The sequence below is a fragment of the Meriones unguiculatus genome, chromosome 8 (genome assembly GCF_030254825.1).
Source record: "Meriones unguiculatus strain TT.TT164.6M chromosome 8, Bangor_MerUng_6.1, whole genome shotgun sequence".
NCBI lineage: Eukaryota > Metazoa > Chordata > Mammalia > Rodentia > Muridae > Meriones > Meriones unguiculatus.
In genome coordinates this window covers 72,915,622-72,942,066 of record NC_083356.1, presented here as the reverse complement: position 1 = coordinate 72,942,066, position 26,445 = coordinate 72,915,622, and the positions used below count along the sequence as shown (strand labels likewise).

At 53.2% G+C, this 26,445-nt stretch overlaps 1 protein-coding gene across 3 annotated transcripts; it reads right to left on the bottom strand.

Annotated features, from left to right (window-relative positions):
- Nucleotides 1–829: 829 nt before the first annotated feature.
- Nucleotides 830–26,445, bottom strand: Miga2 (mitoguardin 2). Of its 3 annotated transcripts, none has more exons than XM_021650011.2 (16): nucleotides 26,337–26,445; nucleotides 22,395–22,631; nucleotides 21,004–21,214; nucleotides 18,039–18,151; nucleotides 17,210–17,327; nucleotides 16,770–16,906; nucleotides 11,207–11,324; nucleotides 10,365–10,465; nucleotides 9,776–9,891; nucleotides 9,368–9,440; nucleotides 9,157–9,243; nucleotides 4,853–4,951; nucleotides 4,502–4,636; nucleotides 3,409–3,462; nucleotides 2,715–2,831; nucleotides 830–2,508 (listed from the first exon to the last, which is right to left on the bottom strand). In XM_021650011.2, the coding sequence occupies exons 2-16, from the start codon at nucleotides 22,488–22,490 to the stop codon at nucleotides 2,302–2,304; spliced, it is 1,782 nt and encodes a 593-aa protein (XP_021505686.1). In that variant the 5' UTR covers nucleotides 22,491–22,631; nucleotides 26,337–26,445; the 3' UTR covers nucleotides 830–2,301. The 3 variants fall into 3 exon arrangements, with proteins under 3 accessions (XP_021505686.1, XP_060245857.1, XP_060245856.1); XM_060389874.1 differs by having other exon boundaries at nucleotides 9,776–9,873; XM_060389873.1 differs by having other exon boundaries at nucleotides 26,218–26,350.

Here is a 26,445-nt window from a genome sequence, read left to right as displayed (position 1 = left end):
CTGTCATTATTTGGGAGGTAGAGCAGATCTCTTCAAGTTCAGGCTAGCCTTGCGTTTTGTGTAGCTAGAGATGGCTTTGATCTGATCTTCATGCCCCATCTCCTCCCTTCCCCAAGCACTTGAGATGCAGAGCCAAGCATATCTCTGTGGGTTCAAGACCAGCCTGGTCTACTTACCAAGGTCCAGAACATCCAGGGCTACATGCCGTCTCAAAAAGAAAAAAAAAAATTCTCCCTGTGTTTGTATATATGCACGCTATACAGAGGTCGATATTGAATGTTTTTCTTAATCGGCTCTCTACTTCATGTTTAAGGCAGGATCTCTCAGTGAACCCAGATGTATGATTCAGCTAAACTGGCTGGCCTTCATGTCCACGAGAAGCAAGCTAGTAAGCAGCACCCCTCCATGGCTTCATCATCAGCTCCTGCCCTCACTGCTTTTGATGATGAACTGTTTGTTATATGGACTGTGAGGGAAATAAACCCTTTCCTCCCCAAGCTGCTTCTGGTCGTGGTGCTTCATCACAGCAGTAGTAACTTATGTAAGACAGATGCCCATGAAGACCTGATGGGCTGTCATCACCTGGCTCTCCCTTCTCAACCCCTGGCTGGGTGCAATGCCCATGATTTACAGATGTGGAAACTGAGGACCAGAGGGGCAGGCCACCCACCTCACACCTGCATCTTGTCATCCGCAGGGACTGTCAGGCTGCTCCCGCCTCTGCTCCTCCTGGAACCTCCCCCTGCTGCATCAGCCTGCAGGTCTCTAGCAGACCGCTCCCGCCTCGCCACGGCTCCCACCCCTACGCCCAGCAAGACACAGAGAAGAGTCCATTTCGATCCTTTATCTGACTCACAGTCACTGCACACGCTCTACCACTGGGATTTGTGACATCGAGTGCTCGAGGCCAGTGCATGGACACATGACAAGGACAAGATGGAAATGCCACTGCTGTGTGATTAAGGGAAAGTCAGAGTGGGCCTCGGCCCAGGGATACATTCACAGCTCAGGGTTAAGTGCAAATGAATGGAATGTCAAGACTGAGTGCGTGAGGGCTGCTCCCTTCTGAGCACAGGCCTCAGAGAGGATGACCTGGAGCCAGAGACACCCTCTCCTCACTGCATCCTCATGACCCTGGGGAGCCCTTTCCCCTTCCAGGGAGAGGCACTTGATCCTAGGAGCCAGTGCTCAACTCCAGAACAGCACTCTTCTCCTGCAGGTCTCACAACCTGGAAGGGGGGGGGGGGCGGGCAGCCAAATAAAGTGTTAAGGCAATAAATAAAAACTTCCCAGCTCAGGCAAAAGGAGAGGGCTGCCAGGACCCCGGTGGCAGCCCATGTGACAGATGTCACCCCTGTGACAGATGCTAGCAGGACTGTCGGCAGGACCCTGGGTGGCAGCAGCCCTGAGGTGGGCTCTGTGCCCAGGGTACATGTGCACGGAGTTGAAGGCAAAGTGCTGAGTCCAGCTTCTTGTTAGAAGCGAGGAGGGGCTGGCCTGCTGTGCATCCTCTGTCATCCTCTGCCCTCCCTGCCATGAGTCCTAGATCCTCACTTCTGGAGCAGCAGATGGCAACACAGGGGATAGGCCTTTGTGAGCTCTGGTTAGGGCCCTCTGTTGGAGCTTAGCACTGCCCAGAGAGTGCCAGGCTCACAGGAGAATGGGAAGCAGCCATCTTTGGAGGCTGGCAGAGGTGGCAGGGCGTGGGACTGTGGGAGGCCAGTGTCCTGGGTTGGTGCCTGGGTTTGTGAGGGGGTAGCCCTGGCTCACAAGTGAGCACAGGTAGGGCAAGCCTGCGTCTGGATGGCCCAGATGGGGCTTTCTGTACTGGCCAGAAGCCTGGGTGCTGGCAATATGTAGCCAGAGGTAGCGCCTATTCCAGGACCCTGTGACTGTCACCACATAGCTCTGCATGTCCTATCCTTCACCTATCACCTCCTTGCCCTCTGTCTGCAGCCCAGAGGGGTTGGGGTTCTGTGGTCCATACTCAGAGCAATTCTATAGCACACCTTCCTCTCTCACTGTCTCTCCTGGTCAGGCCCTGCTGTCTCTGGCCTGCCTCTGTTGCCCAGGGAACCCTGAGGGCAGCTGGACAGGCTCCTAGTGGTTCCACTCCATTGAATTTGTCCTCTGGATGTTGGGATTCCCAGAGGAGGGGGTGGAACAGGCCCAGGGACAATGGCCCTTGGCCACCCTGGCCCTTGGATGTCAACCCAAAGGAAGGGAGGGGCAGCCTTCTGTCTCCCATCACCCCTGTGACTGAGGCCCAGGCAGCCACCTTTCCCCTCCAGCCTGTCCCCATTATTGCGGCTCTTCCAGGGGCCCATTTTCTCGGGGCAGTGGCCCATTCAGCCCAGTGCTACTAGCCACTGGTGCGCCCAGGTAGCCCAGCAGAATCTCGCTGCGGCGCCGGGACAGCTGTAGGATGTCCTCCGCTAGGGCTGGCACCGACGTGTAGCGCACGTTGTCCAGGTCGAACATGTCCCTCAGGTACTGCACAATCTGGTGCTGGGGGCGGGAGACTCGTGTTGGGCCTGGGGCCTGCGACATTTCCCACATCCTACAAAGTCTCTTTCTCAATGATCAGGCCCCAGCCCACTCTCCCATCCTCAGGAACCTGCCTGCTTCATCTAGAGCAGCCCAGGACCCCACCCCTCTTCTGGCACTGAGGGGGTGTCTGTAACAGCAGGAAAGCAGGGCTTGTTGCCATGTACCTTGAAGAAAGCACAGACTTCCGCCAGCTGCGGCTTGGGTCCGAGGAAGCCAAAGGCCAGCACAGGGCTGACATGCTCCGATACGGAGTAGAAATGAGAGATGAAGCCATCGGGCACCTGTGGTGAGGGGCAGGGCTAAGGACCAGGCTGCGGTTGGGGACCAGGGATTATCTAAAGGCCCACTATGTCCTGGCTGGGTGACCCTGGGCAAGTGGTAGGCTCTGCAGAAAGGGCTAGCAGATTCCTCTGAGAGCCGCCCACGTGGGCTGAGCACTGGCCACAGCAACTGGTACTGACTGGGCAGCAGAGCCTGGTGGCCATGGGAAGTAATGGATCTCAGCTACTACACCCTCGGTGCAGATAGCAGCAGCCTACTGGGACAGAGAAACGCTGTCTGCTCCCCGACTCCTGTGGCCACTGGCCACTCCCATACACTAGCACTCCTGCCTTCCCAGGATTCACTTCTCCTCTACTGAGTTCCGGGACATTGATGGATGCTCCCCAGGAAGGAAACAGGGTGGAGCACCTGGCCAAGTGGTATACAGTGGCAAGATGGGTGGTCGGTGTGGGGTATGGAAGCTCTGGGATGCTTTGCTCCACCTATCCCTTCCCCACTCAGTCCAAGTGGTCAGAGGAGTTCTGGACACTCAGGACCCAGCTCAGCCCCAAGGGGCCTCACCAATCACTCACTCACCATCAAGAGCCTCCTCTTGGCTTTCAGGACAGACCAGCACGCCGTGGCTAGGGCCTAAAACACAGGTGAGACCCACTGGAGAATTAAGAGTCTAAGCATGACCCCAGTGCTGACCCAGGAGGAGCTCTTCCCACAGCTCACCCACCTGTGCCTGGGCTTTGCTTTTGCTTTACCTTAAAGTTGGCAACAGATGCCTAGTTCTTTTCTTTTGCTTTTCAAGACAGGGTTTCTCTATGTAACAGCCCTGGCTGTCCTGGAACTTGCTCTGTAGGCCAGGCTGGCCCTGAACTCACAGAGATCCACCTACCTCTGCCTCCTGAGTGCAGGAATTAAAGGTGTGCGCCACACTGCCCGGCCAGATGCCTAATTTTTTACTTAATGTGTGTGGCCTGCATGAGTCTGTGCACTGCATGTGTGTCTGGGGACAGCGAATCCCCTGGAACTGGGCTTGCAGGTGCTTGGGAGGCACATGTAAGCATTAGGAAGCAAACCTGGGTCCTCTGCAGGAGCAGCAAGCACTCTAATGCATTGGGCATCTCTCACCATACACACCTAGTTTTGAATCTAGGCTCTAACCCTTCTGCTTCAGAACTCCATTTAGATACTAAGGCTTCCCAAGCCTGTTTCCTCCTCTGTAAAATGGCTGCGACACAGCACCCCACCCACCTCACCTGGTGGTTGTGGGGAGCCACATCTATAAAGGACCTAGCTGAAGATCAGCCATGGCAGCAGCACCACGCTGTTACCAGTGGCCTTGGGGGTTTTGCTTGTTTTGTTTTTTTGGTGGCGATGTTGGGATGAGTTCGCCTCCACTGTAACTTAAGGGGATGCATTAAAATGAATGTAATTAGTGCCAGCCCAGAGTGAGGGTTCTGCCACCCCTTAGGTACAATACAGAGGGAAATGTGTACTCTGCCAGAACCAGGGCAGCAGGAAGCACCTGAGAGTCTAGAGAAAGCCTGGGCCTGACATCCCAAATCTCAGTGGGCAGGGACTGGCCCAGGAGTGGAAGGACTGATAAATGAACTCCAGGGACAAGAGGAGTAGTGCCCAAGGTCATGTGACTGGCACATATGGGAGAGGGATGACCCACTGTTTCCTTGAAGCTGTCGGACAGCCAGCGGTTCCGCAGGACAGCAAGCACCGAAGACGGGGGGTTCTCCAGGTCCTCGAAGGCGTCCATGAGAATGAAGTCCAGCACAATGTCGAAGAAGCTCATGCATGCCACCTGTGGGGATGGGGGTGGCTGCACTTGAGCTGCCGTGCACACAGCCAAGGCCAGAGGGGGCCTGTGTGTGACACACAGGGAATTGGCTGGAACCCAGGCTCAGAGCAGCTGACAGCCATCTCAGCTACTAGGAATGGATGCAGTGTTGAGCACAAGCTCCCAACAAAATGTCCTCAGTTCTGAAGAACCCGAGGAGCTCAATATGAGTGGACTCACCCCTCTGCCCTCCAGCTCTAGCCGGGTGGTAGCCCAGGTCTCAGGCCGCAAGGCATAGCTCAGCATCTCCTCGTAGCTCTCCAGGAAGCCTTTGGGACTCTGTGAGAAGCACAGTGGGTTCTGGTTGTGGGAGAGGCCCTGAGACCTAGCTGGATAAGAGTCACAGGCAGGCGGGGCGGTGGATAAGAATGTGCCAAGCAGGGTTGGGGCCTTACCCCAGAGAGGCTAGGAGGTATCTTTTGCCTGAACCTTCTAGAGAGCAAGGGTGTGTCTGGGGCAGCTTCGGCACAAGGGCACCCAGCCAGGTCTTGGTTTGGCTCATTATTGAACTCCTATAGCCTTCTGGGCCAGGCCCAGCCCTATTACATGACCTCTCCTCAGAGGTACCCAGGAGAAGGTATAATTTTAAGGGCTGAGAAGGAAGGAGCCCGGCCCCAGGCACAGAAGCACTCTTACAGGGGCACTCTTACACTCTTACATGGCTGAGGCTTGCCTAGCATGGAGTGTGGCCGACACAGGACACATTGATGTATACTTAGAGTGAGACACAGGCTTGGCTGAAGACTGCATGGTTACAAAACAGCCCTGATACTACAATCCAGAGCCAGAGAGCTAATGTCTTCAAAGATCTATCCAGGGAGCCCAGATAGGGCTACATGAGTGCTCCTGTCATGGGGCTCAGCAGCTGCCCATGGGCCTTTTCTGCTTTGTAAGACAACAAAGCCTAAGACTGACTGGGGCAGAGGCAGAAGGAGCCTGCTCAGCACAGCCTGGCCTCAGGCTACGTCACTTATCCCTCGTATTCCGAAAGGCCAAGGAGAGCCAGTCTTAGGCTTAGGGCATAGGGTGGACCTGGCCAACCTGACTGCAAAGCCTGGCTCTATATCCACTTGCTCAGTGGCCTGGGAAAGCTCCTCTCCCTCTCCAGACTGTTTCTTTATCTGCTCTGACAGTGAATGGAGACATGAAGGAGCAGCCTGGAGCTCACTGTGGACAGATGGCACCACTGGCAATCACCTGGCAAAGGTAAATGCAGTGCCTGTCAGGGCCTCAGGTGTTAGGGTTTACAATCCTCGCCATCATGGGCATCACTGCATGGTGGAGAGGACAAAGGGCACCATAAGCAGTAGGGAGGGTGATAAGGCCAGAGATTGGAACTCTCGGGGTTCATTTTCTTTGTCATTAAACACTAAACACACCTTCTCAGATTCTCTTCTATGAAGATTGTCGAACTAAAAAGTAACTGAGGACAAATGTATTAGGCACAGAGGTGCAGCACAGACAAAGGTCCAAAGCAGGCAGATGGTCTCATATGCATCCAGACCCCAGTGCCCCAAGCTGCACAGGGCAAAGGATGAACGGCATAGCCACAGGTCAGCACTCAGATCATGACTGAGGGCAGCTGGGCTAGAGGGCTCAAGCAGTGCAGGACAAGGGCAGACGCAGGGCTTTGATCATCCCTCCAGCAAGGGAGAGCAAGGAGGACCGAAGGGGCAGCCTGTACGATGGCTTTGCTCCGACAGAATCCCAGGAATGCTCCTGAGGCAGGAGCATTGGCCTGAGGGTGAAGCCAGCCTGGCCTCAAAAATGCAAGAGGACCAGGGGGTGGTAGAGGCACTGCCATGATCCCAACAACCTGAGCTCAGCCCTGAACCCAGACAGCAGGAGAGAACCAAAGCCCACCAGCTGTCTCCGACCCTCACCTGTAGACGGGGGCGTGTGTACATCTCACCCATGCCCCGTGCTCAGGCACACAAAATCCAAGTTTTTGGTGTAATTAGCAAGTAAAGACGCTGGGCGGGGCTGTGCATGCTTGTGATCCTATCACCTGGGAGGCAGGGCAGGATGAGTCAAGGTTATCCTCAGCCACACAGCCAGCCTGTATCACAGAAGAACCTCTCAAGAGACTCGCTCCAATCCCTTAACAAAGGCACAAGTGGGTGATAAATACAAGTAGAGGAATTTTAGTTCAAAACATGGCTGCTCTGGTAAGAGATCACAACCAAAAACTTTCTAGGTCTGTGTGATCTGGCTGGAATCCAGGAGACAGGCCTTTAATCCAGGAGACAGAGGCAAGCAGATCTGAGTTCAAGGCCAGCCCTGGTATGGACTATGGACTATGCAAGTTTCAGGAAAAAAAAAAAAAAAAAAAAGCTTAGGACCAGGCGTGGTGGTACAGGTCTTTAATCCAAACAATGAAGGTGAAATTAGTTTATAGAAGGAAGGCACCCATGTTTAAAAGTGTTGTCTCAATTGAGTGGCAGAAAAAGTAAAAAGATCTGACAGAATATGATATGCCCAACTCTCACGAGGAAAGAGGAAAGGGAAACTACTGAAGGGAGCAGCACAGAGAATGAGTAAGGAGGTAGTTTTTCTTTTTTCTTTGTTTTTCAAGACAGGGTTTCTCTTGTGTAGCCTTGGCTGTCCTTGTACATTAGGCTGGCCTCGAACTCACAGCTATCCTCCTGCCTCTGCCTCCCCAGTGCTAGGATTACAGGTGTACACCACCACAGCTGGCTTTATAAACCTTTTTTTTTTTTTGAGAGGTGGCAGTTTTACAGAGAGGTTGAATGAGATAACAAGCCAGACACAGGTAAAGACAGAACAAGCCAGAGAATGAGAAGCCAGAAGATTAAAAGATTGCTGGAGTTAGTTTGAGGTTGAGCAGAGCAATTCAGAGGCCAAGAGAAAAGTCAGATGACATAAGTCAGCCTGGAGAGGAGTCTGAGGCAGAACAGCTGAGCTGAACCAGCCAGCCAGAGCTCAGAAAGACAAGAAAGGGTAGGCTTTTTCAGCAATAAGTCTCAGAGGCTGAAAACATTAGGTCTGGGTTAGATTGTACAGAGGCTAGAAGCTTCCAGGACCAGGCCTAGGTGAGCAGATGAAGGCAGTAACCTCTGAGACAACAATCGAAACAGGCGAATAAAAGTTCCTTTTACAAATATGAAAACTTACACAACCTCTTTCACACACAAAGGGCTGTGGAGCAGTGAACAGAGTGATAAAGGATAAGATTACAAAAACCAGTATCTGCCAAGACGTGAGAACACAAACTCTTTTGTGTTGCCAACAAGGACCTAAGTGAACTAGCAAGATCCCTCAAAGTCCAGACAGGACCTGAGGCAAAGACCTCTCAGGTCCCTGTGGAGTCTGCCCGCCGGGGAACAGGCCACACAGCCCAGCCGCACGATGCATCCCGCGATGACCACCACAGCACACTGGCATGTACGGTGGGTGAGTCACCCTGTGATACCACCAAGCAGAAACTGAAGCTGCTGGCACGGGCACAGGCTGGGGAGGGGGCAGTGACACCGTGGTCAGAGTATACATGGAGCAGAAGAGCGGTTGGGCCTTCAGGAAGGGTCTCCTTGACAGATGCACGGGGCCTTATGCAGTTTGCATTTCTTATTTGTTTGTTTGTTTTCCAAGACGGGGTTTCTCTATGTAGCCCTGGTTGTCCTAGATCTCGTCCATAGACCAGCCTGTTCTAGGACTCACAGAGATCTGCCTGCCTCTGCAGGAGTGTGTAGATTAAAAGGAATGTGCCATCACCACCTGGCTTGGTCAGTTTTATGAAGCTGTACTGTTGGGAGTCACCTAGTAAAGAAAGAGTTCAAGTCTCTAGTTTCCCAAGTTGGAACGAGGTCAGGGTGTGGGGGGAGGAAGGGAGATCCACAACCCTTTCCCAGCACCCATGGCCACAGGAAGGTGCCAGGACTCCTGCACTTGGCCATACAGTGTTGTATGTGTGCAGACAGAAGATCAGGAGTCGCTCCTCACTAGGGTTAGGGGCTCACCAAATAGAACGACTGGTCGGGAACCCCAAGGATCTGGCCATTCCACCTCTCGAGCACCAAAAGTACAACACACTCTAGCACACTCTAGCATTGCTTTGTAACAGATGGGTTCTAAATCTGGTCCTCATGCTTACACAGGCAGCCTTTACCCACCAAGCCTTCTTCTCAGACCCAGGTAGTGTTTTAATTAGTACTGTGTTCATGTGCATGATACATGAGTGTGGACACAGCCATACCACAGGCTGCATGAGGAGGCCAGAAGAAGCCAGAAGCCAAGTCTGGGGACTTGGTTCTCTCTTCCACCGTGGGTTTTGGGGATCTTACTCAGGTCACCAGTCCTGTGGAACAAGTGGCTTTACCCACAGAGCCACCTCATAGGCCCAAGTGTATGGTGTTAAAGAGCCAGTCAACAGAAACAAAACAAAGCAAAAGCCCAGCCTGAAATAAGGTTTTGGAGGAAGAGATTGTGGGGCAGAGAATCTGAAACAACAGTCCCACTCCAGCTACCTTCTCAGCCCTGGTCATTAGGCCTGTCACCATCTGCCGGCCGACCTCCCCGAAGAAGAGCTGGTTGTTCCTCTCTTCTAGAAGTCCCTGAAAAGAAAGAGGGTGAGCTGGCAGCTTCCCAGAGCAGTGGAGAGGGCAGTCATGGCTGGGTACAGAGTGGCCCTCTATGGGCAGGCCCATGCCCACTCAGTGGCCCCTACACCACACCCACCTCAAAGGCCTGTCGTACACAATGCAGCTTGGCCAGGAAGTCCTGGTCACTGTAGCAGCCCAGCAGCTCTGTCCTGAGGAGAGGAACAGATGGTGTCATGCTACCTGGTCCTGCCTAGCAAAGGCTCAATAGAGGGTAGGGTGTACCCTGGGTGAGGAGGAGGAGAGAAGGGTCCAACCTGGCCCTGCCTCAGGCTGGTGCCAGCTTCCCTCTATGTTTCAATCTCTCCCAAGCCAAGGCAGAGGCTGACTGGATGGTCTCTGGGGCCAGGTCTAGGTCCCCTAGACCTGGGCACAGGTGGCAGCTATAGCTATGGTACCTGGGCTGACCTCAGCTTCCTTTGGTCACTGTGGCCCTCCGCACCTCTTCCCTGGGGCTGGAGCCACCACAGCCTCCAGACATTCTCACCTGAGTGTTCGACATGGTACTTTCCCGTCCTTTACCAGCTGCAGAGCCTCCTCATAGGCAGCAGCAGGCCTGGAGAGAGGGAGTGGGTAATCTCCGACCTGCAGGGACTCAAAGAGCTGGAGAGAGGGCCAAGGAGGCCAGTGAACAGCACCCCACAGGGGACAGAGCTTTGGGCCCCTCCAACAGCGGCCACCCTAGGGGCCTGCCTATGGCCCATCATGAAGATACCAAAGGCACACTGGCCCCATGAGACGGGAGGCCTAGGTTCACATCTAGCCCAGACTTCAGCACTCCTAGCTCCAGGTCTCTTCCCAAAGGAAACATCTGCTGGACACATGCCCCATCTTCCCGCCTCCAGCACAGACACCATGACCTCTGCCCCAGCCTGGTAGCAGACAAGTGCTGACCAAAGGACTGAATGGATTAGAGAAGCTCGAGGTGGGTGTGGTTCAGAGCCCCGGGTACAGGGGACCCTCTTCCCTGGGTCTCCGGCCTCCCAAGTCTAGCATCTTCAGAGTACCCTGGGTGCCTTGGTTCCCACCCAAGAAAATAACCTTGCTCCCCCACAACCCGGTGTTGACCCAGTCACCTCAGTGGCTGAGAAAAAGGAGTCTTCCGAGGTCAGGCTGTCCTCATCATCGGCCCGAAGACGCAGTGAGCCCTCTGTCAAGGGCAGCATGAGGGTCCTCTCTGGAAGGGAATTAGATTGGGTTGAGAACCACCCCATGGTGTTGGCAGGAGTCTCGGCCCAGACCCCCGGGGCTCTGTCGGGGGCAGATGTTGGCAGAGGTCACAGAGCTGCCCAGAGCTATGTGACAGCGACAGGGACATCTTGATACCCATTCACGCTCTATGTGGCTCTATCAACCTCTGTCATAAAGGAAGGTCCAAGGGAACAGGGCTCTTCCAGTGGGCAAAGCCACACTGAGGCCAGCCAAGAAGCCAGGGAGGCTGTGGTCTGCAGCACTCGGCGAGCCCTCTCTGAAGCCCACGTGCCCCCACAGTGTACCCTGGGGAAGGCTGAACACATGGCAGAATGGCAGGGACGATGGGCAGGGGACGCGGCTTCCCTCTCTGTGATTCACATTGTTTCACTTCTGCAGAGTGGCAAGAGCGCTTCTGTTTGTGGCACTCAGCCTGCTTCTGGCTAACTGCCAGGTGAACACACGCCTGAAGACTGTGTGGACACAGCCTGAGGGTGTCCCCAGGAGGCCAGCAAGGCACACTAACTATGGACTCCTTGAGCCTCCTCTTGCTTCAGTATCTGCCTGCCATCTTTAAGGGGATACCTCAGGTTCCCTATTTGTTCAGTGAGATCCTGGGAACCTCAATTTGTTTGCAGCCCTGGAAACTACACCGGGGTTCTCGACTTGTCCCCGACCTCTGTTCCTGGCACCTCAGGCCGGTGGCAGCCTGTGTGGCCCTGCTCACCAAGGTCCAGCAGCATGCCCTCAGAGGGGAAGGTGGAGCCGAACTCTTCCTGCAGGTGGTAGGCCCGGTGCAACAGGGACTCCAGCTTCTCGGCAAACTCCCTCCGTTGTGACTCTGGCTACGACAAAAACAATGACCTTTAGCCCGGAGCTGCCAAGCTCCCCGTTCAGACAGGGCCAAGAAAGTAGAGTCGGCTCTCGGTCCAACAGAACGCTAGACTTGTGCCGCCCACGGCAGGAAGCACCACATGTGCCACATGTGCCTAAGGACCAGTATCATGGGTGTGAATACACATATAGGACGATGCCAGAAATACAAGGTATCTCAGTTGGAAGGGCACCATGGCGCACACCTGAACTCCTGGAGCCCTTCAGGAGAACCTCAGGTTTGGGGTATGTAGTGAGTTCCCGGCAGCCAGGACTACATAGCAAGACCCTGTCTCCAAAAAAACAAGAGAGCTGGGCATGGGGGCACACCCCTGTGATCCCAGCACTCAGGGAGGCAGAGGCAGGTGGATCTCTAAAAGCTGGAGGCCAGCCTGGTCTACAAAGTCAGTCTAGGACAGCCAAGGCTATACTGTTTCAAAAACCAAACCAAAGCAAAACAAACAAAGAAACAAGCAAAAAACAGGCCGCGTGGTGGTGCCACCGGCCTGTAACCTCAGGATGCAGAGGCAGGTGGATCTCTGAATTCGGAGCCAGCCTGATCTACAGAGTTCCAGGACAGCCAGGGCTAGGCAGAGAAACCTCGAAAATAAAATAAAATTAAAATAAACAAATTGATCTCATTTTTTTTTCTTGCTTTCTCCTTCCTGACACAGAACCTAGGCTGTCTTCAAACTCACTATGTAACCAAAGATGATCCTGCTACCTCCGCCTCCTGACCCTGGGATTAAGCGTGCGGCGCTACACCCGGTTTACGTGGTGCTGAAGACTTCGCCTGGCGCTTCCTGCACGGGAAGTAAGCGCTGTACCAGCCAAGAGGTACCTGAGTCCCTCTTCTTGCCTGTTTGCTGGCTGCCTGGCTAAACACGTTTCCTGGAAAACACTGTGTCTCTAGGTGACTCAAGACGATGGCTGGACTCAAGTCCCCCACTGTGGGCAGATCCGGCGTACCCGGCAAGCCCTTCGTGGTGGCCTCCTTCAGCACCTATAGAAAGGACTGAGAACAGTGTCACCTCGTGAAGAGGGTTCCTGGGACTCTGGAGGCAGGTGCAGACAGTAGTCGCTGTTACTGGGTGTTAACCAGGCAAGGGAAACGCCACTACATGAATGTCACGGCCTGCGGGTAACAAGCTGCTCAGAAAAGGGCTGGCTGTCCTGGAAGACCTGGGCAGCAGGAGAATGCTCGCGAGGAGGCACAGCAGGGCCTCCGCCAAAGGTGGAGGATGGAAAAAAAAACAACAAAAAAGGTGGAGGATGGTTGCTGGTGCGGGGAGACAGCCCCTGTGACTTCTGTGGCTGTGTCGCTACTCGTGACTTCAAGCCCCCAGGCATGGCAAGTTGGGTGCCGCTCCCTTCACCCTGGGCATGCTTGGGTTTGGGTTCCCAGGTGAGGCAAGGGTTAGCCTGACTGCTATCTCCATGGAGGTGGAGGCAACCAGAGGAGAGCCTGTTGCTACAGTAACCAGAGCCCAGGGAGGAGACAGATGAGGTGCCAATTAAGCCCGAGAAAGGGCCAGAAGAGCTACAAGGCGGCCATCACTGAAGCCTCACCCTGTCCTTGCTGCTCACCCTCACAGCCTCTCTCTGGGACAGGGACACTCCACAGAGGAGATTCAAAGTGGTGAAGTGGCCCAGGGTGTCTGGCTAAAATATGGCAGGCAGAGACCTAGACCAGACCTGCAGGACTCTGGGCCATGGACCACTCTGCTGGGTTCCTGCCTGCCTTGTCAGCTCCTGAGGATGTCTGTCAGCTGTCTGGGAAATAACCGTGGGTGGCTAAGGATTCAGGAACTTAACACAGATGCTCAACCAACAGGAGGAAAGCAGATGCAGTAAACTTCAGCATTGAAAAAAAAAAAAGTTTTGAGACAGGGTCTCATGTAGTCCAGCCTGGCTTCAATGTAACCTTCAACTTGTTTGTTTTCTGACACAAGGTTTCTCTGTGTGTCCTGGCTGTCCCTGAACCTGCCTCCACCCCCCAAGTGCTGGGATTGCTGGTGTACCTGGCTTATGTGGTGCTGGGAGTGGAAACCAGGTCGTGGTGCCCGGTGAGCAAGCATTCCACCAGCTAAGCCTCAGCTCCAACCCAGAATATGAAATTGTCTGTGTGTCTCAGTGGATGCCAGCGAGAGAGAGAAAACTCCATGGGCATGGTGGCACACACCTTTAATCCCAGCATTTGGGAGATAGAGGCAAGAGAATCTTAGTGAGTTCGAGGCCAGCCTGGTCTACATAATGAGCTCCAGGACAGCACTCAGGGCTATGTAGAAAGACCCTGTCTCAAAACAAAACAAACAACACAAAAGACATGAAAATCATAGGAAAGGAGATCTGTGTAAGTCACGCATCTGAAAACAAAGCTGAGCCTAGACATCACGAGGAACACGCCCAACTCTACGCCACCATTTGAAGGTTAAAAGTCACGTGGCATGTCTGTAAGCACACACAGGGGCTAACACAGGAGGATCAGAGCAGACATTTCTCCAAAGGTGGGGGCAGCAACATGGCTCAGCAGATAAAGCTGCTTGCCCACGAGCCTGAGTTCGAGACCCAGGACCCATACGACAGGTCAACTCCAACAAGCTGTCTCCCCACCTCCACATGTGCGCCACGCCTTCCCAAACAACAAAGGAACAAAAAAACCCACACAGACGGCCAACAGCACGTAGAGAGGCAGGCAACGTCAGCAAAGGATGCAAACCGAAGCCGGAGCGCAGGGCTGGGTCGGAGGTGAGGAAAGGTGAGGGAGGCCGTTAAAGTAGGTGTGACGGTTACGAAATGAGGGAGACTGACGGCCGCTGTGGCCCAAAAACATTCTAAAGCCACCCAACTGCACAATGAGTGAACTGTAACAACGTGTTAAAAGAGAAAAAGGGATACTGTGCAGTCCAACCACTAAATGCATTGATGTGGGGGCTGGAAGGATGGCTCAGAACTAAGTGGACCCAGCCTCTGTTCGCAGCGGCACAGGGTGGCTCACCACTGTCTGTGACCTGTGTCAGGGGACCTGGCCCCTTTGCTGACCTTGGTTGGTACCGGGCACACATGCGGTGCGCATACATATATGAGGGCAAAATACAAACACACAAAGCAAAACAAATAAATCTCGACTAACAGCAAAGAGGGTGCTGAAGTAGCAAGACACCTCGGCAGGCAAAAGGCTGACAATCTGATTCACCCTCCAGGCCCCACACGGTGGAACAACAGAACTGATTCCTGTAGGTTGTCCTCTGCCCTCCACAAGCCTACTGTGGCACATGCATATGTGCACACAAACACACACAAATAAATAAGTGCAATTAGAAAAAAAAAAAAGTAAAAGCCTGGAAAAACCAGATGCAATGGTGCAAGGCCTTAATCCCACACTCAAGAGGCTGAGACAGACCTCTATGAGCTCAACCCCAATCTATACGGCCAGTCCCAGGCCAGCCAGGGCTACATAGTCAGACTCGGTCTCAAAAACAAACAAAAGCTGGCAAGATGGCTCTTCGGGTAAAAGAATTTGTCACTAAGTCTTGATGAGCCGAGTTTGATTCCCAGGACACAAAAGTTGGGAGAACCAGTTCTCACACTATCTGGCCCACCTCCCTCCCTCCCTCCCTCCCTCCCTCTCTTTCTCTCTCTCTCTCTCTCTCTCGCACGCTCACACGTCTGTGCCAGGCACCACCTACCCCTGCACTGTACATTGTTTTCCATCAGGCAGGTTCCATTCTGTGGAGGTGTAAAGACACAACCCCTCCACGACAGCCTCCCTGTGCCTCCAGCGACACCGGGTGGCTCTGGCCTGAGCTCGGGGTACACACCTCTCAGGCAGGTCTTTCAGTCCCCCTCACCTGAGCAACCAAGTTCATGTGAAATCCCCTTGGGTTGGTTTATTTGGCTTGAGACAAGGTCTTACTCTGAAACCCAAGTTGACCTGGCACTCACTCTGTGAACTCTGGACCCTTCCTGACTCTGCCTCCCCAGTGTTGGGTGTATGCTGCCAAGCCCAGACTCCCCCAGATTTCTTTTTTTTCCTTTAAGATTAATTTATTTGGGGGCTGGAGAGATGGCTCAGTGGTTAGGAGCACTCCTTTTCCAGAGGTCCTGAGTTCAATTGCCAGCACCCACATGGTGACTCCCAACCATCTGTAACATGATTTGTAGCCCTCTTCTGGCCTGCAGGTATATATGCAGATAGGGTATCCATACATGTCAAATAAATAAATAAATCTTTTTAAAAAAATTATTTATTTGTTCTGCCTGCATGTACATCTGCATGCCAGAAGAGGGCACCAGATCTCATTACAGATGGTTGTGAGCCACCATGTGGTTGCTGGGAACTGAACTCGGGACCTCTGGAAGAGCAGTCAGAGCTCTTAACCTCTGAGCCATCTCTCCAGCTCTTCCCCAAATTTCTAATGTCTAAGGTTACTGACATTTCCTGCCTCCTTTCCAGCCATCCTGCTGCTCCCCAAGAGGAGCCCCCACCTGACCTTGCTCAGGCAGAGACCAGGAACCTGGGGGCTTTGGGTTTGCATAAAGAATAAAACAGAAACAGCCCGCAGTATTGCTGCCTACACAAGCCAATGCCAAGCGCATGTGCTCAGAATTATCAAACACAGGGCTGGGATCACTGCATGCTTGGCCCTTGCAAGGTTCTCAGTTTTTCCTAATTTTTTGATTTTTGTCTTTTTAAACAAAGAGAGCCCAGTGTGGTGGTGCACACCTTTAATGCCAGCACTCGGGAGGCAGAGGCAGGCTCTGAGTTTGAGGCCAGCCTGGTCTATCCACAGAGTGAGTTCTAGGACAGCCACAGCCAGGGCTACACAGAGAAACCCAGTCTCAAAAATACCAGAATAAAAACGGGGCGAGGGTGGGGATGGAGAGCTGGCTCAGCAGTAAGAGCACTTTTTGTTCTTCCGAGGACCCATGCTTGGTCCCGCCCCCCTTCTGGCGGCTCACCCCTGTAGTGTCAGTTCTAGGGAACCTAACACTTTCTTGTGGACTCTGGGCAACGTGGCCCAGGACATACAAGCAGGGAAGCATAAAAACGAGAATAAAGACAGTCTTACAGATAAATAAGGAAAATCATGAAATTACAATTAAAAAACCTTGAGTGGTGTTCAAAACAAACAAACAAACAAAATAAACAAAACCCAAAGGCCCAGAATCAGGTTAACAAGGCACAGAGGCCCATTTCCGATAGTCTTGCACCAGTACCTGCACCGTCACCCCATTCCCCACCCCTGAACAGAGCTGAGAAGGATCCTCACGCCATCAGCAAGTTGGCACGGCACTGAGCATGTCGTGTGAACTATGGCCTGCACTCTGCGTGCAGCTTTCCCGGATGCCTGTGGGGGCAGGCACACTGCTGCAGTCTGTCCCACCCAGCACAGAACCTGGGGAACACCGCCTACCTCTGACGGGGCCTCTGACGAGGTGTCTGCGTGCTGGAGGCTGTCTCCTGGAGTGGGGGTGCTGCCTCCATCCCCTCTCTGGCCCACACTCAGTGCCTGCTCCCACTTCTGAAGGGCCTCCTCAAACAGCTCCATGCCTGAGAACACGAAAGAGAGGGTCAGGTCTCACGGTCTCAGCCCCGAAGGGAAGCAGCATAGCAGGGAGGCAGAGGGCCCTGGCAGGACCCTCCAGGTAGGCCTTGACTTCAGCATTCAGGCCTTTATCCAGGCAGAATGTGTCTTCTGAGCAGAAAGGGCTGCAGAGCCCTGAGAGGGATCTGGGGTGGGACAGGAACTGAACAAGTGACCTGCCTTGCCCAGGCTCCTAGAAAGCTATCCCTCCCTCCCCCCGCCACACTGCCACCCTACCACAAGGCCCTGGGTTAGCATCCTGGCCAAACCTTGCACATAGAGGCTCTCGGCACTGCCATCAGTGGTGGGCACAGACTCCTCCATCCCTCTGGTTTCCCATGAACCTGAGCACGCGGCTGTGGGGCTGGATGAATTGACCACTACCATCTGGGGACCAAGGATACAGATAAGAAGTGAGGCCCTTTGTGGGTCCCCTCTAAGCCCACCCCCATCGCCTGGACCACAGGCCACATGCCCTCCTAGATACCTCCCGAGTGAGCTAGGCCAGCACCCACATCCTCAGAACAGCTTGATAATGCCCCACAAAAACTCTCAAAGTGTGGAAAAACATAGAGGTCAAGATCAACGGCATGTGTGAAACCTCCCTGGGCCCCAGGCCCTGCCCCACCAGTCTGACAAGGAGAGACAGTTGCCACCTAGTTTTCGGGCCTCTCAAACACAAGAGTGGCCTCTACTCTTCCAGAGGGCAAGGGCGTCACCAGAGTGGAGCCAGGGGTGGGCTGGGCTTAGGGCTCCAGCCTGGTCCTTGCTGAATGGATTCATAATGAGTCAGTGAACCCAAAGCTGAGCTCCAGGGAGATGGGCCTCATCTCTGTCTCCTTTATCTCCAGACCCTCACCCCTGCCCCATCCTGGACACCTCCCAGGTACTTGCTCAACGTCTGACACCCAAGCTTGCTGATAAGCGTTCTCTCTCTGGCACCTACACACCTGTCTCTAACTGGTCCCTCCAACCATCAATAGGCTCTGAGCCAGAATGCACAAGTTAGGGTGTGAAGAAGCGAAGGGGCCTCTCTCCCATCTAGTCCAAGAACGCCCTGGGGGCCCTGGCCCCACACATCCCGCCCTGGCTCCTCACCGAGGCCAGGCTGTGGGAGGAGCCTGAATGCTTGCTGGGCTCAATGGAGGAGATGCCGCTGAGAGTGTCGTTGCTCTTGCTACTGGGGCTCTGAACCCTCCGGCTGGAGTAGCCTGTGAGGAGAAGGGTGGATGGATCTTACGTGTATCCTCCAACCTGAGCCTCCCTCCCCATCCTCATCTTTCTGGAAGTGTGTCCTGACCCTCTAAGCCAAGAGTGTACATTTAGCAGAGAACAGGGCCCTTCCTGTGGCCTTCTGCTTAACCCAGATTCAGGTCCACAGGAGGGCCCCAAATGCTGGGACAAGCTGACAGCAAGACGGCGGGGTCACTTCCCTACCTCCTATTCAGTGTGTCTGTGTGCCTGCTGGAGTGACTGATAAAGAACTCTCTCTTCCACATGGCTCCGAAGGGAAGGGCACTTGCTGCCAGGCAGAACTACTGAATTTAACCTTCAACAGAAGGCAAGCACCAACTCCTGAGAGTTGCCCTCTGACCTGCACACACCCACCAGGGCACACACACACATGCCATGTAAATCCAGGTTCAGTAGCCTACGTCTGTGATCCAAGGGCTTGTATGGCAAGAAGGGAGGCCAAGGCCAGAGAGTCCCAGGGGCTCAGGGCAGCCAGCCTGTGAATGGAGCTGTGAATAGGGCTCTGTCTCAAAACAGCTGCAGACGAGCACCTGAGGCTGACCTCTGGGCACTACAAGAAAGATGTAGATGAGCACCTGAGGTTGACCTCCGGGCACTACAAGATAGGTGTAGATGAGCACCTGAGGCTGACCTCTGGCCGCCACACTTGCTTGGGATGATCTCATACTCCCCTACAAAGGCCTGAGCACACACAGAACACAGGCGCATACAAATTAGGCAAAGTAAATAGTGTATGAAAACAAGCTCAAGGCTGGAACCGGAACACTGTGTTCCATGCCAGCCAAGGCTACGCGAACCTGTCTCAAAAACGAGGCGAGGGCTGGAGAGATGGCTCAGTGGTTAAGCACACTGGCTGCTCTTCCAGAGGACCTGGGCTCAATTCCCAGCACCCATCCGGTGGCTTACAAGTGGCTGGAACTCCAGCTTCAAAGGCTCCAAAACCTCTTCTGGCCTCCGTAGGCACCAGGTGCACACATGGCACACAGACATGCACGCAAGCAGAACACTCACACACATAACATAATAAGTAATAAAAGGACAGAGAAACAATTCTCTTCCTGGAAAGGGAAATGAGACAGACAAAAACTTCAAGTAAGAAAAGCAGGAGCTGGGGTCCGGCCCACGACAAGACTGTGCTAACCACAGATGCCGCTGAAGCAGGGAAATCGAGCAAAGGGGTGAAGTCAGGACGGAGATGGTGGAGCCAGGCATGAGGAACTAGGCTTGTATCCAGACCCCACGTGGCGGCTCACAGCCATCTCTAACTCCAGTCATGGGAGACCCAGTCCCCTCCTCAAACCTCCACAGGCACACAGCGTGCACACACACAGCAAAGCACTCGTACACATAAGATAAAGCAATAAATCCTCAGGGTCAGCAACAGGATCGGCAGGCTGGCTCAGTAGGTACGGGTGCTTGCCACCAAGCCCAGCAGCCTGCGGTTGACCCTTGGGAGCCTCATGGTGGGTGGGGAACCAACTCCTGAGAATTGTCCTCTGAGGGCCTCATGTACACCATGGCACATGTACATACAAGGAATAAATAAACCTCACTTTCCTTATCTTTTTTTTTAAACATTCTTTAAAGATTTATTTACTTATTATTTATACAGTATTCTGTCTGCATGTGTGCTTGCAGGCCAGAAGAGGGCACAAGTTCTCATTATAGATGGTTATGAACCACTATCTAGTTGTGGGGAATTGAACTCAGTACCTTCCTTGGGAAGAACAGCCAGTGCTCTTAACCTCTGAGCCATCTCTCCAGCCCCTCCTCATCTTTCTTAACTTTCCTTATCTATTTTGGTTTTTTGAGGCAAAGTTGCCCTTTGTAGCCCACAGTGGCCTTAAGTGCTACACACTCCTGCCTCACCCTCTCAAGTGCTAGGATTACAGGCACACACCGTCACATCTGGCTTTAAGATTTGTTTTCCAAGAAAACTGTTTCTCCCAAGTCGAGAACCTAGGAGAACAGAACGTTTTGCCTTGGAAGGAGAGCAACATGACATTGCTCTCGATTCCGTAACAGATGTTACGGAATTACCAGGGAATGAGTTTTCTAGGGCCAGCAAGATGGTGCAATGGAACCCAGCTCGGTGGTGCACGCCTGTAATCCCAGCACTCTGGGAGGCAGAGGCAGGTGGATCTCTGTGAGTTCGAGGCCAACCTGGTCTACAGAGTGAGTCCAGGACAGCCAAGGATACACAGAAAAACCCTGTCTTGAAAAAGCAAAATAAATTTTAAAAAGATGATGCAAAGGACAAGGGCACCTGCTGCTGAGCCTGATGACCTGAGTTTGACCCCAGAACCCCCATGTGGAAGGAGGAGAGAACTTACTTATTCAAGTTGTCCTCTGACCTCCACATGTACACCACAGCACACACCTACAAACCTATGTATGCATATACGCAAACACCAAAATAAAATTTTAAAAAGGTTTTCCCACAGATGCTTGGTTCTGTGATGGCACTGCCCAAAGTTCAGGACACACTGAAAAGGTGACTCTCACCACATGCAAATCCTTCTTTACCCAGAAGAAGAGAATGGGAGAAATGCCATGGGTTCATGAACCCCATGGCTCTCTAGTCCACGGGAAAACTGATAGCCCTGGTCCTTAACCTGGGTGTCCCCTACAATAAGGACACCCAGAACCAATGCCATCCACCAAGACTGAGCCTAGTATCTCAAGGAATGGCTCTACTATCATTTCTACCGAGGGTAACTTGGCCGTGAGCCAGGAAGGCAAGAGCCTGAGACCCTACAGTGAACAGTGCTGAGATGTGAGCATGTCAGGGATCCTACCAAACACCTACCTTTCTTCACTGAAGGCACCTTGCGGGCCATGAGGATGGGCATGGGTACCGTGCCCAGCTGTTCACCTCCCACCTCAGGGCCCACCTGCTTCTTCTTCCGCCGGCGCCTCTTCAGCTGGTGGGCAGCCAGGGCCAAGGCCACAGTCCCAAGGGCTGTGGCAAAAAGAACCTTCCTCAGGCCTGGTGTCAACCGCAGTTGAGAGAATGCCGACTAGAGGAAAGAGACAAGTGGCCTGGTTATGTCACCCAAAGGGAGGCTCTAGGTGTGGGCACAGTGCTCCTCGGCTCATCAAAAGAGACAAGGGACACTGAACACTAAATCAGGCCAGCCTCTCCAAGCATGAATCAGAACTAGAAAGACAGCAAGTGCATTGCTGAGGAGATGAATACTGGGAGCCAGTGTACCCACATATTGCCCGTGGGGTGCACTGCACTGGGCTTGACCTGTGTCGCTTGTCAGAATCCCTGCCACCTTCCAAATGAGGACACTGGGGTTTGCATCGGTGGAGACACTGCAGACAGTGACCAATATACAACTCAAACCCAGCTCTGACGACCCCATTTCCCAATGATATCTGGAGCTGATGACATTCACTGCCCTAGACCACTCCAACCAAACAGGCTCATCCCAGCCACCTTCTGCTGCTGGCCCAGCTGGGATTCTGTCCCATGAAAGAGAGGATTAGGGGGTGTCAAGAGACTTGGTCAGCACTCCCATAGACAAACTATGAAGTCAAGAGGTCACCTAGTCTTAGGACAAAGACTAGGGTCAGTCTTAATGTAATCCTGCTTTGAACATAGGACCAACTCTTTTCTGTTGTTGTTTTGTTGGTTTTTGAGACAAGGTTTCTCTGTGTAGCCTTGGCTGTCCCGGACTCACTGTGTAGACCTCGAACTTACAGAGATCCGCCCACCTCTCCCTCCCCGAGGCCCAACTCTTAATGACTGTCATCCTGACAGAATCTACCATCACCTAAGAGGCAAGCCTGAAGTACCTGTGAAGAGTCACCTACATTAACATTAGCCTGTGAGAACGCCTGTGACGGTTATCTTATGACATTTGGTGGGAAGAGTCATCTTAACTGTGGAGGGGACCATACTGGGCAGAGCAAGATGCCCTGTATGAAACAGAGAGCGAGTGAAACACTGCTGAGTAGGCGTCTGCTATTTTGTCCCGAGTACAGGCACAGGGTGATGAGGCAGCTTCCTGCTTCCCCCACTGTGCCTTCCACACAATGGACCCTCTGGAACTGTGAGCCTAAATAACCTTTCTGCCCTAAGTTGCTTTGGTCCAGGTGTTTCGTCACAGCAATGAGAAATTAATCGAGACACATGATACAGCCTTGACAAGAGCTGACAAGGACCCCTGGACAGGTCCACACCCATCTTACCTGACCAAATGTGGTGTACAGGAACACTGGTATCTCAGCCACAGTCATGGCGAGGGCCTGGATCATGGACACACCCTCAGTCCGACGGAACGCCATGGCAGACCCGGCACCCAAGGCAGGAACTCCTGGTAAGTGCTTCCGAGGAGAATGTCTTCAACTGGTCTCTGGCTGGGTCCTGGGCACCATCCACGCCCCAGCGGGATGAGGGCACACATAACAAAAGGTCCTCCCACAGAGCTGATGGACAGATAAGCAGGTGAGACACTGGAAGGCGCTTCCAGGGCTGGGGCTGAGAGGTAGAATGCTCACCTCCCTACTTTCAATACCCAGTCCTACCAAAAAGCTTTGGGCCAGTGAACTAGCTAAGCAAGTAAAAACCTGCTGAGCAAGCCTGACAACTGAGTTCCCCAGAATGCAAGGTTGAATGTGCTGCTAACTTGAACAAATCTAAAATGACTTGGGTGATGGGTCTCTGAGCATATATATCCGTGAGGGATTCACTACGTTAGCGAAGGTGTGAAGACTTGTCCACAGCGGGCGGCACCATTCCCTAAAGGCAAGCATGCATCTTATGCTCTCTGGCTCTTGATGGTGGATGTAAGGTGAGAGCCTGTCGTTGTGATGTCCCCACAATGATGGAGTACCACCCGGAACTGTGAGCCAAAACAAACCCTTCCTCCCCTAAGCTGCTTTTGCTGGGGTATTTTAGCTCAGCAGCAGAAATGAAACTAGATATGGAAGAAGAGAACTGACTCACAAAAGCTCTTCTCTGGTTTCCACATGTGCCTAGAGCAGGTGCTTCTGCACTCATATACACAAGTAAGTCATTTTCTGTATGTATGTGTATATGATACATATGTTCAGATGCTTGCAAAGGTCAGAAGTGGGCACAGGATACTGTGGACCTGGAGTTACAGGAAGTTGTGAACTGCTTGGTGTAGGTGCTGAGAACTGAACTTGGGTAGGACCTCTGCAAAAGAAGCAAGTGTGCTTAACTACTGAGCCATCCTTCCAGCCCCAGTAAAAACTTCTTCCAAAAGAAGGTTGGGACTGGAGCGATGGCTCGGTGGTTAAGAGAAACAGATGCTCTCCCAAAGACTCAGGTTCAATTCCTAACATCACATGGTGGCTCACATCTGTGACTCTGGTTCCAGGGGATCCACTGCCCTACTGTGGCCTATCCCCCATGGACACCAGACATGAATATAGTGTACAGATAAACATGCAGATAAAACATCCATATGCAGAAAATATTTAAAATTTTGGGCTTAGAGAGTTGGTTCAGCAGTTAAAAGTGTTGGCTATTCTTCCAGAAGGCCCAGGTCAATTCCCAGCACCCACATGGCGGCTCACAACTGTCTGTAACTCCAGCTGAAGGGGACCTGACACCCTCTTTGGCCTCTGAAAGCACCAGGCACATGCATGGTACACAGACATACACATACATGCAAAATGCTCATCCATGTAATTTTTTCTTCAAAGGTGCACACAAGAGCACAAAGAGATGCAAACGAGAGCGTTCTCAGGGGTTGGGCACCTGGGGCAGAAACTACAGGCCTGTGAGCCCAGCTGAGGCAGAAGTATTAAAAGTTCAAAGAATGACTGGGCAATTTAGGCAAACTATATCTCAAAAAATTTTAAAGCACTTGTCTGGCTTGTAGCAGTGAGGGAAAAGAGTGCCTTCAGTGAGGAAATGAACACCAAGCCTGCATCTGGAATCCCAGGCTCCAGCCCTCTGTCCCCACAGGCGGATAAGCAACCTACCACACAGACACCTCAACAAGCCTGGGAGCAGAAGGCAGCATGTATAGCATGCTAGCAGCAGAAAGAACCCAGAGACAGGGGGGTAAATAGGTCGCTCTGTAACTTAGGGCCTCCAGCATTTTCTCAGCCTTTTTAAACACACAGGCCACTTTCTAAATAAAGATCTCAGGCTCCAGGCTGAGAACCATGCCATCCTTTTCACAAAGCCAGGAATGCTTCACTTCCTGTTGGCTAAATGTTTCTGCTGATTTTGTTGTGGTGGGGTTTTTTGTTGTTGTTGTTTGTTTTTGTTTATATTTATTTTTGAGACTCACGCTGTAGCACAGACTGGCCTTGAATTCAAGATACTTGTCCTGCTTTTGTCTCACAGTGTTGAATCTATTGCCATGAGCCAATTGAATCAGGATAACCATCCGGGCAGGTGTTTCTCCCTGCCTTTCCCCACCTTCTGATGAAGAGACAGTCTGGGTAAGCCAGGAGTCCACAGCAAACTTAGCAGGAGCAGGCAGTGCAGCCCCAGCAAAGGCACAGAGGCAAACACACCCTTCTCTGGGTCTCCACACCCACCTCAAGAACTCCCCATTGCCCCATCCCAAGAACATATCAGAGGTTTGATCACGTAAAACCAAGACCCCAAAGCTACACAAGGTGCTCCTCAGGACCCTGCAGGGTGCTCCCACTGCTATGATCAAGTTCAAGATGCTTCCTGGGATCGCCAGAGGAAGGAACACACAGGCCAGGACAGACTCTGTCTCCCTGGGTAGCCAAAGCTCACTAGGCCAGCACAAGAGATGAACAAGGAACAAGCTTATCCTTGGTGACTGGGGAAGGCACACAGCCCTATCAGTTAGTCCTAAGGCTGGGGGTTGGGGAGCAGGGCAGGAGGGAGGGGCGACAGAGGCAGAGGGCGGGCCAGAAGAGTGAAGTTCAAGGGCTAAAGAAATTGCCACATTGTCAAGGACAGGAGACATTTTGACTGGAGGCTGTGAAGTGAGCTAAGTTTCTCTAAACCTCTAGCCTGGGTTGGCCTTGAGGAGGAGACAAGGACACCAGATAGGGTGAGCTAGACTTTTCCTTGCCTTTCAATAGGCCAGTGCACTAGCTCTCTGTCACATCTCTGAGTGCAGCTGTTCTCAGAGCGCTCAAAGTAACCATCATTTACCACAAGGATGTGAAAACTGAGGCTTTCTAAGGTGAGGCCCCAAGGCTGTGGTGGAGCATCCTAGCCACTGCCCACTGCTTGCCCACATCAAATCCGAAGTCCTGGAACTTCTGAGAAAGCCACATGAAATCGGATGTGAGCCTATTCTAGAACCAAGGCAGGCGGAGGTGGGGATGGAGGCCAGTCATCTGTTTGTCTGCAGGACAGTCCAGTTAACCTTGGCTATGCCCATCAAGAGAAAGGTCACACTTCACAGAAAGAAAGTGTCCAAGCTCAGCACCATCTCCTACCTGTCTCTCCCTTCTAACGCTGGCCCTACCTGGGCAGCCAGCCTCCAACTGTGCTCCACATTTTTGAGTGGGCAGGGTGTCTGCTCTTCCACTCGGGCACCCTGGGCCTGATATCCCGGCTTTCCAATTCAGGCCACCCTCTCTTGTGCAAGACAACCCTACTAATTGGCCTGGGCATTCTCTCGTCCCACCTTGACCTAGCTATGTTCCCAGACCAGACAGCCCTAAGCCACCCTCGGCCTCGCGTCCTGTTTTTCCCATCCCGGGTCATCTCTGTGGGATCCCACGCAGCCTGGCATTCCCCACAGTGAACCTCAGCAATATTTCGTCCGAGCTTCAGTATCTGCTCCTTGGAGAGAGCCCGGCCAGGGACCTTCCTCTCCGGCCCCGACCTCCCTAGAAAATCCTTGAGGGTCGTCCACATACAGCGCTGCTCACAGCCGGCACACCCGCTCCTTGCAGGCTGGGGAGTACCTGCAACCCTGCTTAGATGCCCGCGGCGTTCCAGGCCCGGGAGTCTCCTCTCTGACCCAGCTCCCTTCTCGTTCTACCCCCGGGGCCATGCATCCTCTCGCGCAGCCTGGTCCGGGGGATCCACTCATCCCACCTTGGACACCTCCGCGGACCGGCTGGACCGCGGACCCCTGCGTGGGCCGGGCTCCATCCTCCGCAAGCCTCGCTCCTGGCCCTGCTGCGCTGCTCACCCGCGCAGTGAGCGACACTCACCCGGGATCCCATCGCTGCGGAAGGGCAGCGTCTCCTTTCCAGGCGGCAACACAACCAAACCAGGCCGCTGGGGGCGTGGGGGAGGCGTGGCCTCGATCCGGCCCACACA

Coding starts and splice junctions, on each gene's coding strand:
- Miga2 (XM_021650011.2), bottom strand. CDS start 22,490: ATGGCGTTCCGTCGGACTGAGGGTGTGTCCATGATCCAGGCCCTCGCC. Junction 18,152..21,003: donor GGTGCCTTCAGTGAAGAAAG/GTAGGTGTTTGG, acceptor TTCTCCTCACAG/GCTACTCCAGCCGGAGGGTT. Junction 17,328..18,038: donor CCTCCCACAGCCTGGCCTCG/GTGAGGAGCCAG, acceptor CTTGGTCCCCAG/ATGGTAGTGGTCAATTCATC.